The sequence below is a fragment of the Notolepis coatsorum genome, assembly GCF_963971535.1.
Source record: "Notolepis coatsorum genome assembly, chromosome: 6".
NCBI lineage: Eukaryota > Metazoa > Chordata > Actinopteri > Aulopiformes > Paralepididae > Notolepis > Notolepis coatsorum.
Genome location: NC_140170.1, coordinates 69,980,540 through 69,992,192, shown reverse-complemented (window position 1 = coordinate 69,992,192; position 11,653 = coordinate 69,980,540). Strand labels below are relative to the sequence as shown.

Sequence of the window (11,653 nt, the reverse complement as noted above, 5' to 3'; positions counted from 1 at the left end):
CTGTATTCTTGTGTGTTGCAGTTAATGACATGTTTGTGTTTCGAGCTCAGACTCAACGGTGCACAATTAAGAAACAACAATTAAGAAACAACTATTAAGAAACAACAAAGTCTTGATTGATTGATTGAAAACTGTATAACAAATTGCAGAATGGGTACAATATACACTACGGCTCAATACACACAATTGTTAAGGGGATGCAGACCAGAGAAAGACTTTCGTCTTGTTTACATCAGGGTCCCCCATTTTCAATTAATTGTAACATTTATGACATACACGACATACAGATAAGCAGTATACTGTTACATCCAGACATTTATGACATACAAGATATACAAATATACAGTACTGTTTAAGAGACAGAGTTTCTAAAAGAGACTAAGAGTACTAAACTAAGATCAAAACATCCCGTCTACTCAGCCCTGATCAAAATCATCCCCTATTTCTTCAACAGGACCCTGACTATAAAACAGAGGATATTGGAGTGAGCTGTTGTCTGTTGTTACCACAGCGATGAGACTATTATCCGCCTGCCTGCTCCTCTGCTTGAGCTGGATGGGTCCCCCCGCTGAGAGCCGCCGGCTGCACGTCGGAAGCTGCCCCGTCAGCATCTACACGCACGAGCTGCGCAAATACTACACTGATCTGAGACAGAGCGCGGTGAGTTCATTACACAGACACAGTTGTCACAGACAGACACACACACATCAATACACAGGCACAGACAGACATATTTTAAATTTGATTTGATTGAATTTTATGTTTTAAACCTTTTTAAATTTTTTTTTAATTTTTTTTTATTATTCTTATCTTTTTATTTTATTAATTTGAATGTTTTCATGTTTAAACTTTTTTTTTTTTGCTGTGAAGCACATTGAGAGCTCACTGAGGTTAGAGTGTGCTATATAAATTATTAACAGACAGACAGGCAGACAGACAGACAGACAGACAGACAGACAGACAGACAGACAGACAGACAGACAGACAGACAGACAGACAGACAGACAGACAGACAGACAGACAGACAGACAGACAGACAGACAGACAGACATACAGACAGATAGAACAGACAGACATACAGTACAGACATACTGTAGCAGTGTCTCACTCTCTTTCTTGTGTTAAAACACAGCTATCAGAGGACAATGAGATGGGAGTGAGACTTCTGAATGGACAGGTGATGAAGGACATTAAGGTGAGTTTCTACTTTATTTCTTTATCGTTTTCTATTTAATGGCAATATATGTACAGTTATATGCAGTTGATATAGAAATGTTGAAGCTTTACATAAATGTAGGGCCCATCTGATAAATACACTAGAAACACTGCCCCACATCCAATTCAAGCGTGTGCTTTTGACTGGACTCAATCCGTAGCATACAGGACCCGCGGTTCAGAACCGGGCTCGAGGTGCAGGTCTCAGTCAAGGGAAGGAAGTAATCCTTGCTAGTATGAACGACACCTTGACCCGGATTCCACAGATTGGACCTTTTAAAATCAAATAGATTAAGTATACAATTACCTCGACATATGCACAGACACATACACACACACAGACATTTACATTTAGTCATTTAGCTGACGCTTTTATCCAAAGCCACTTACAAATTGTGAACAACAAGTCAGCAGGAGCGGGGTACAACTTTGGCAGCTAAGGGTCAGTAGCATTGTTCATCAAATAGTGTTGAACTTGAGTGTTACACTCTGAGTGCATATATAGACATTATTAGTATAGTAGCATAGTAGTACAGACATATTATTATGATAGGTACAAGTATAGTAGCATAGTAGTATAGACATATTAGCATGATAGGTAGTAGTACAAGTATATTAGCATGATAAGTAGTACAAGTATTGTAGCATAGTAGTACAGACATATTAGCATGATAGGTAGTAGTACAAGTATAGTAGCATAGTAGTACAGACATATTAGCATGATAGGTAGTAGTACAAGTATAGTAGCATAGTAGTACAGACATATTAGCATGATAGGTAGTAGTACAAGTATAGTAGCATAGTAGTACAGACATATTAGCATGATAGCTAATAGTATAAGTATAGTAGCATAGTAGTACAGACATATTAGCATGATAGGTAGTAGTACAAGTATAGTAGCATAGTAGTACAGACATATTAGCATGATAGCTAATAGTATAAGTATAGTAGCATAGTAGTACAGACATATTAGCATGATAGGTAATAGTACAAGTATAGTAGCATAGTAGTACAGACATATTAGCATGATAGGTAGTAGTATACAGTATTTATAGTAGCATACTAGTAAGGTACATGATAGTAAAATAATACACTATTGTAATCTGACAGTGTGTGTTTTCTTCCCTCCAGGCAGGCGACAGCTGTTGCTTCTTGCGCCTGCTGTTACGTTTCTATGTGGAGAGAGTCTTCAGCACATACAGGGCCTCTCAGCCGCAGCATCAGCGCTCCACCAGCGCCCTGGCCAACGCCTTCATCAGCATCAAGAAGGACCTCCGACTGTGTGTGAGTAAACACACACACACACATACAGTACACATACAGTACGCATACACATACATACATACATACATACAGTACACATACACATACAGTACACATACAGTACACATACATACACATACATTCTCTCTCTCACTCACTCACTCACTTACTCACACATAGAGAGAACTGCACATTCACTCATTCACACACAGTATCTAACATAGTATTACTGCACTACACATTATCTATCATAGTTTTACTAGAGTACACAGTATCTAACATAGTATTATTACAGTACACAGTATCTAACATAGCATTACTACAGTGCACAATATCTAATATAGTATTACTACAGAACACAATATCTAACATAGTATTACTACAGTAATAGTAGTATTACTAGTAGTATTACCTCCGACTACAAATGAGTAAACACACGCACACACAAACACACACACACACACACACACACACACACACACACACAACACACACGCACACACATAATGATTATTTACTGATAAAATGTACCCATATATTAAAGTATTCATTGATTTTTAGCACTGCGAATGCCGAGAGGAAACGCAAAGGAGAATGGACACCCTGCACGCAGAGTTCCTGACGGTAAGATGACCCTTCACAAACACACATATACGTACACATCCCCACACACACACTACACACATACACATCCCCACCTAGCCGTTACATCTAGGTTCCCAACCAAAAGGAGTCCTAAAGGAACACACCAACATTTTGGGTAATTAGCTTACCGTCTTCTCCAGAGAGAGACAAGAAGATAGATACCAGTTTCCTCTCTGTGCGTTCAGTAGAAAGCTATCTGGCTGCATGCTAGCCTAGCTTAGCACAATGAATGGAAGCGGACATGGCCGGTTAGCCTAGGCCCTAGGCATTGTCCAACTAACACCTCTCCCGAAGGCTAACCGGCCATGTCGCGCTTCCATTCATTGTGCTAAGCCAGGCTAACGTGCACAGATAGAAAACTGGTATCTATCAGTTCTTGTCTCTCTCTGGAGAAGACGATAAGCTAATTTCCCCAAATGTTGGCGTGTTCCTTTAAGACGGTCTCATCATCCCTTTCTGAGTTTCCCTCTTCTTCATCCTCCTACAACACACATACTGTATACGCTCACACACTAACAGACACTTTAGCACGAACACACACACACACACATGCTGCACACGCTCACACTCAACGGTCACTTTACACAATGAAAAGGTCACTTTAAAAAAAGAACAGGAGTGGTTCTTGTATAGTAAATAGATGGACATAGCAAGATAGCATAAGGATATATAGTATAACTGTATATTGTATAGTAGTGTACATAAGACTGCAGTGCCTCATAGCTAACACTGTATTGCACTATCGCATGTCTTTACCATGCTTTTTGTAAACTTTATGTACATTATACCTGTTATGTCTTATTCTTATTACTTATTATTGCACAATCGCTGCGGGCATGACAACCCGCATTTCACTGTATGCTTGTATGCCGTGACAAATAAAACTCTTGACTTGACTCCTCTGCTCTCCTCCTCTGCAGCTGGACGTGCAGAAGGCAGCCCTGAAGGCCGTGGGGGAGCTGGGCACTGTGCTGGACTGGCTGGACAGATTCAACGACCGCATGGCGCACAGAACAGAGAAGTGAGAGGCAGCACCCTGGATGGAAGAGTGCTTAACTATAGGTGGCAAGTCATTTCTGGAAATCCGTTGAAAGCTTCACAAGGACCACACACTTATTCTCACACTGCTTGTAGGCAGGGCTGAGTTAACCGCTTTCAGGTGTAATGTTCTCTCAGAATGGAATTCTATGGCAACTCCGTAGCTTCGAAGGCTGGTAGTCATCTGATTGTCGGTTGTTGTTTAAATTACAATTAGAATGTTCGGTAAATGAAAATGTGCACCACGTGTGCGATTGTACATCTGAAAGAGGTTAATGTCTTGACCGTGCCATGTAATGTGTTGCTATATTTTTTTATATTATATTTATGAGTGAATTGAATGTTCTGGAGGCAGCTGTTTTCAGGTTGCCAAATAATAATTTAAAGATGCAATTATTTATAAAAAAAATCTTATTTTCTATTTTGACATTATTTATATATATTTATATATGTATTAAAAGTGTAATACTTAAAGTGTCTATGTTTCAATGTCTAATTATTATGTTGTCATGTCATTACTGCAGCAAGTTGCAAGTTCAGTCTCAGCTCCCTGACTGATATCAAACCCATGTCACCTGTACTCAGGATGGTATAATCAGTAGTACAGTGATCTTCCTTCAGTGTTCTTCTGTCACAGCGATTGCTCTTGTCTACACCGCCATCTAGTGGTGAGTAATGAAAATAGCATGTCTTTATCCAGGACACGGAGCATGGTTTCCACCCACATTTTCACCATTTTGGGTGATTGAAAACTTTATTAACAGACGAAAATCTTTTTCGGCTCAATATTTCGGCTCAATACAAACAACTGCTACGAGGATGCAGACTAGAAAAAGACTTTCGTCTTGTTTACATCAGGGTCCTCCATCAGGACATTTATGACATAAAAAGATCAATGGGGTCATGACTAGGGATGTCCGATATTATCGGCCTACCGATATTATCGGCCGATATTGGCATTAAAATGTGATATCGGAAAATATCGGTATCGGTTTTAATTTGTATTTTTTTTACATTTCTATAACCTTTATTTACCCAGGCAAGCAAGTAAGAACAAATTTTGATTTTATTTATTGTCAAAAGTATGCATAATGTTATGTTAATTCCACAACAAGACATACGTAATGTTAATTACCTGAAATTATTCAGTTTTTTGGCGGGGGAAACCCTGCATATATCGGTATCGGTAATTAAGAGTTGGACAATATTGGTATATCGGTAAAAAAGCCAATATCGAGCATCACTAGTCATGACTCATAGTTTAAGAAACCAGGCTGTAGAGAGCTGGATAATAATAATAATAATAATAATAATAATAATAATAATAATAATAATAATAATAATAATAATAATAATAATAATAATAATAATAATAATAATAATAATAATAATAATAATAATAATAATAATAATAATAATAATAATCATAATCATAATAATAATCATAATCATAATCATAATCATAATAATAATAATAATAATAATAATAATAATAATAATAATAATAATAATAATAATAATAATAATAATAATAATAATAATAATAATAGTTATGGTTTTTAAACAACCCCAACAGCACGACACAGACAGGTAGTTCAGAGTTAGCCAAAACCGAAGGGCGTATTTATTTTCACATAACAGAAATGTGCAACCACAATGTTAATCCTCTTGAGGGGAATGTCCTTTAGCCAGGTTGGGCTCTGCGGCTCTGCAGCACTGCCCTAACACTATGACGACCGGCGGGGCCCGGCGATTTAGGCCTCAGAGGACAGCAGAAAGTAAACAAACCGATGTACTTTCTAAGAGCTTTATATATAATTTATAGTATTGCTATCTGTCCATTCTCATTGTCACTTGAGTGCATAAACCGTGCCTTCATAATGGCTTAAAGAAAAAAAAATCCATCGGTTGGTTGTCATTTTATAGCGTCGTGAATATAAGGTTTATCGCACTTTTCGTCTCGTCTTTTTTCCCGGGAGCTAGATAATAGGCTAAACGTTGGCGCCGTTATATCAAACGCCATTTCTGCTGTATATATACGAATGAAATAAACAAAACTGCGTAGCATCCAGACTATTACAGAGCATCTATGGATGAAATGGGGGCGGCGGGGAACGCCGATTACTATTATTGATTACCAATACAGTGTGCGTTCAATATAGCATTTTCATTGACCGATCAAGTTACGTTATAAAACAATGTCCAATCCAGCTGTAATTTGGGGTAATATTATCCTACCGTCAGGCCATGTGATCACCAGCAGCATTTCCTCACCAGTCATCGGATTCTGGTAGATCGATATGCACATTGGCTAATCATAAATCCCATTATTCCACGCTGAAAAAAACGCTCGCCAAGCTGATCCAAGATGGAGGATGTTCGGCTGGGATCAAGGAACTATGATCCGCCCACAGAACTGTACTTTTTTTATATATTTTTTTAAATTCACATAATGATACTGCAGTGGAGCGATGGCGCCCCTAAGCGGGTCTGGCCGGTACTGCATGTTTCGAAAATCAAATATGTGAAAAGATGCTGGTAGTGGATCGGGTACCTAAGAAGCATTATAAATATGGAATAAAACAATAACAACTCGTCACGTATATACTCGTGGCTCTGGTCCACAACGCTCTTTTTCGAAACACGTATATACTCGTTCTCGGACAGCATAGTGCTAAGCAGAGTTGACTATGCGGCTCTGCAGCACTGCCCTTAGCAGAGTTGACTCTGCGGCTCTGCAGCTTTATGCTATCCCACTCGCGGGGAAAATAGAAACGGAGAATGTCATTAGTTCCAAAACGTAGAAAGTAACAGGCAGAGTCCAGTAACAAAACAATCAACAATTCTTCAGTGTTTGAGGAAACACACAGGCAGAGTCCAGTAACAAAACAATCAACAATTATTCAGTGTTTGAGGAAACACACAGGCAGAGTCCAGTAACAACACAATCAACAAATCTTCAGTGTTTGAGGAAACACACAAAAAACAGACGAAGGCAGTGAGTCCAGGGCAAAAACGAGGATATCAATTCATAGAAAAATAGTCTTCCAAAAGACTCACCAGAAGCAAGGTCGAAGTGGGAAAACGAGGCACGGGTCCACGGAGGCAGAGAGAGAACACAGCAACAACCTCCAAGGGCGCACTGGAGGAACACGAGAGGGAACAGCAGTAGAGTACGTGGTGACAAAACGACCGACACAGAAATGATCAGCAAACCCAGTATATGAGTGCTCCCGCCGAGTTGATTGGAAACTCCTCTCAGGTGCGTGATGGTAATTGGCACTGAGAAGCTCGCAGTACTGGATCAGCCCTCACAGTACCCCCCCCTCCACGGGAGCCACCTGGCGACCTGCCCGGCCTCGGCTTCTCCGGATGGGAACGATGGAAGTCGGTGATCAGGGCGGGGTCCATGATGAGCTGGCGGGAGACCCAGCTCCGTTCCTCAGGACCGTATCCCTCCCAGTCCACCAGATACTGAAACCCCCGTCCTCTGCGTCGGATGTCCATGAGCCGGCGGACCCTCCACTGGGGGTGTCCATCCACCATCTCGGGAGGAGGCGGATCTGGGGCAGGAGGCATCAGGGGACTGAGAGAGACAGGCATTACTCGGGACACATGAAACACAGGATGAATGCGCATGGATGCTGGAAGCTTGAGACTCACCGCCGTGGGACTGAGCACCTTCCGGATCTTGAAAGGGCAGACGAACCGGGGGTTCAGCTTCTTGGCGGTGGACTGAAGCGGGAGATCCTTGGAGGATAACCAGACCCTCTGCCCCGGATGGTAAGTCGGCGCAGGGATCCGGCGTCGGTTAGCTCCCCGACTGGCGCGCTCCGATGCCCGGAGCAGCGCAGTCCTGGTGATCTCCCAGACACGACGACACCGGTCGAGATGAACCTGCACAGAGGGAACTGCCACTTCCGACTCCTGTGCAGAGAAAAGAGGGGGTTGGTAGCCCAGATATGACTCGAACGGCGAGAGGCCGGTGGCGGAGCTGACCAGGGAGTTGATGGCGTACTCGACCCAGGGGAGGAACCGGCTCCAAGATGCAGGCTTCTTGGTGGCAACACACCGGAGAGCAGATTCCACGCTCTGGTTCATTCTCTCCGTCTGCCCGTTAGTCTGTGGATGGTAACCAGATGAAAGGCTAACAGTGGCCCCCAATCCCTTACAAAAGGCCCGCCATACCTGGGAAGTGAACTGGGGCCCCCGGTCCGAGACGACGTCCTGGGGAAAACCATGGAGGCGGAACATGTAGCTCGTCAGGAGGTCCGCTGTCTCGGGAGCAGATGGAAGCTTGGGAAGGGCCACGAGATGGACCCCCTTGCTGAAGCGATCCACCACCGTCAGAATGACAGTGTTTCCCTGGGAGGGAGGAAGGCCAGAAACGAAGTCCAACGCCACATGGGACCAAGGGCGGCACAGAATGGGAAGTGGCTGCAGTAGACCGGTGGGTGCCTGGTGAGAGGCCTTGCTGCGGGCGCAGACCGTGCAGGCCAACACAAACTCCCTGACGTCGTTCCTCATGGTGGGCCACCAGAACCGGCGAGCCAGGAAGGAGAAGGTGCGGTGGACGCTGGGGTGGCAGGCAAACCGGCTGGTGTGGCCCCACTGGAGAACCCGGGACCGGACAGAGTCGGGGACAAAAAGGTACGTTGCTCGGAGCGGGATGGAAACGTAAGGCACGCTTGACCACGGTCTCGATCCCCCAGGTGACCACTCCCACCAACCTGACCTCAGGGAGAATGGGAGTCGGATCCTCAGTAGTTGGATCCCCCTTGGAGTGTAACCGGGACAGAGAGTCAGCCTTTGTGATGCGGGACCCAGGGCGAAAAGTCAACGAGAAGTCAAACCGACTGAGGAAGCTGGCCCACCTTGCTTGTCGGCCGTTGAGGCGCTTGGATGCGCGGATGTACGTCAAGTTCTTATGATCAGTCCAAATGGTGAACGGTTCCTCGGCCCCCTCCAGCCAATGACGCCATTCCTCCAAGGCAGCTACCACTGCCAACAGCTCCCGATTCCCTATGTCGTAGTTCATCTCAGCAGGAAGGAAACGATGAGAGTAGAATGCGCATGGATGGACTTTCTGGTCCATCGCCGACCGCTGAGACAAGATAGCCCCTAGTCCAGTATCCGAGGCGTCCACCTCCACAATGAACTGCCTCTTGGGTCTGGGTGGAGCAAGACCGGGGCGGTGGTGAATCTGTTCTTGAGGGAACGGAACGCAGCGCAGGCCGCTGGAGACCAGTCAAGCGGCAGGGAGGGAGAGGTCAGCTTGGTAAGTGGCTCCGCCACTTGGCTGTAGTTCCGGATGAACCTCTGGTAAAAGTTTGCAAAACCGAGGAAGCTCTGTAGCTCCTTCCGAGAAGAGGGCTCTGGCCACTCTACCACGGCCTGGATCTTGCGGGGGTCGGCTCGGGTCTGGCCACTCTCCACGATGAAGCCAAGGTAATCGACGGAGTCGGAGTGGAAACGCCACTTCTCTGCCTTAACGAAGAGCCGGTTGCGGAGAAGGCACTCAAGTACTCGGCGGACATGATGGACATGTTCCTCAAGAGTCTTGGAGAAGATGAGGATGTCGTCAAGGTAGACCACCACAAACTCATCGAGCATGTCACGAAGGACGTCGTTCATGGGCACCTGGAATAACGCCGGAGCGTTGGTGAGGCCGAACGGCATTACCAGGTACTCGTAATGACCCCTGGGAGTCTTGAAAGCGGTCTTCCACTCGTCGCCCTCTCGGATCCGGACCAGATGGTAGGCACTCCGGAGATCCAGTTTAGTGAAGACGGTAGCCTGGGTGAGGGGCTCAAAGGTGGAGTTCATGAGAGGAAGAGGATACTTGTTCTTGATGGTGATCTCGTTGAGTTGGCGATAGTCAATGCAGGGCCGGAGACCTCCGTCCTTCTTCTTAACAAAAAATAAGCCGGCCGCCACCGGGGAGGACGAGGGCCGAATGAGGCCTGCTGTCAAGGACTCGGAGATGTACTCCTCCATCGCTGCCTTCTCTGGGACGGTCAGACTGTAAAGGCGGCTGCCGGGAAGGGGAGCCCCAGAGCGGAGGTCGATTGCACAGTCGTAAGGCCGATGGGGACTAAGGGCCTCAGCCCGGGACTTGCTGAAAACCTCCCCAAGATTTTTTTTTATCCACTTTTTCTCCCATTTTCTACATTTTCTCCCATCCCAATTTCGTATCATCCAATTCAACCCTCCCCTGTCACGAACGCTGTTTCTTGCCTCCCACAAGCCGGCTGCAATGTGGACTAAGTCATACATAGCACAAGTCCCCTCCGGTACTTGAGGTAACAGCAGTCGCATCTTTTCACATGCGCAGCTCGATCTCTCAGTGGCGAGGAGTAACGCGTGGGAGGCTCACGCTGCCCCCGACACTTCCTTATTCTACTGCGCAGGCGCACCAACCGACCTGTAGGAGTCGCTGTCCACAACGCCCGATCCCCACCCATCAGTTTCCCACCCCCTAATACGGCCAATGTGTATTAGTATGAACGACCAGCTAAACTGAAAGCAATGTAGCCGCCCCAAAACCTCCCCAAGATTGTGGTAATCATGGGGGATAGTAGAGAGGTCTGGGGGCGGCACACTAGGGCAACTCCGGGGTGACGGACTGGACGCAGCCTGAAGACACTGGGCATGACAGGAGGAGCTCCACCCCATGATGGTGCCGGAGGACCAGGCGATGTGGGGCTCATGCAGCGTGAGCCAGGGATGACCCAGAACTACTGGGACTGAAGGGGACCTGGTAATAAAGAACTGGAGTCTCTCAACGTGATTACCAGCAATGGTGAGGAGGACAGGACAGGTGCGTTGAGTGATGTCGGCCAGGCGGTGCTGATCCAACGCGAAGACCTCCAAGGGCCTCTCGAGGTTCTCAAGCGGAATGTTAGCCTGGGTGGCAGACTCAAAATCCAGGAAGCTCTCATCAGCCCCCGAGTCAACGAGTGCACCCACCGTCGCCCGCTGGTCCGCCCAGGCCAGGGTGACGCTCGTCAGATGGTTAGGTGGTGCAGGGGTGTGGGAACGGGAGAAACGGCTCACTAGGAAGCCTAGTCTTTTGGCCGGGTAGGACAATTGTATACACGGTGTCCCACAAGGCCGCAGTAGAGGCAAAAGCCGGACCTGAGCTGGGACTCCCGTTCGGCTGGGCTAAGGTGTGTATGTCCCAGCTGCATGGGTTCCTCCCTGGTCACAGGTCGGGAGGTGAAGGGGCTACCAGTCGCGGAGGAGGCAGGACGAGCAGCAGTCCAGTCACGAGTGCGCGAGATCTGGGGAACGGTTGGGGGTCCTAGTCTGGCTCCCGGAGGCGTCCGTCGATGCGGATGGCGAGGCTGATTAGGGCCTCGAGCGAATCAAGCTCCTCCCGGGTGGCGACCTGGTCTCTCACAGCCTCGTTGAGACCCTTCAGAAAAGTGAGACGAAGCGCCCGGTCGTTCCAACCACTCTCGGTTGCAGCCAGTCTGAACTCCAGCGCGTA

General features: G+C 46.3%; 1 protein-coding gene across 1 annotated transcript; it reads left to right on the top strand.

Annotated features, from left to right (window-relative positions):
• Positions 1-555: 555 nt before the first annotated feature.
• il19l (interleukin 19 like) lies at positions 556-4,148 on the top strand (the record flags this gene model as incomplete). The annotated part of the gene is made up of 4 exons (XM_084315615.1): positions 556-660; positions 1,133-1,195; positions 2,347-2,499; positions 4,044-4,148. 4 exons carry the CDS (start codon positions 556-558, stop codon positions 4,146-4,148), a joined length of 426 nt encoding a protein of 141 aa, XP_084171741.1.
• Between the last annotated feature and the right edge of the window lie 7,505 nt (positions 4,149-11,653).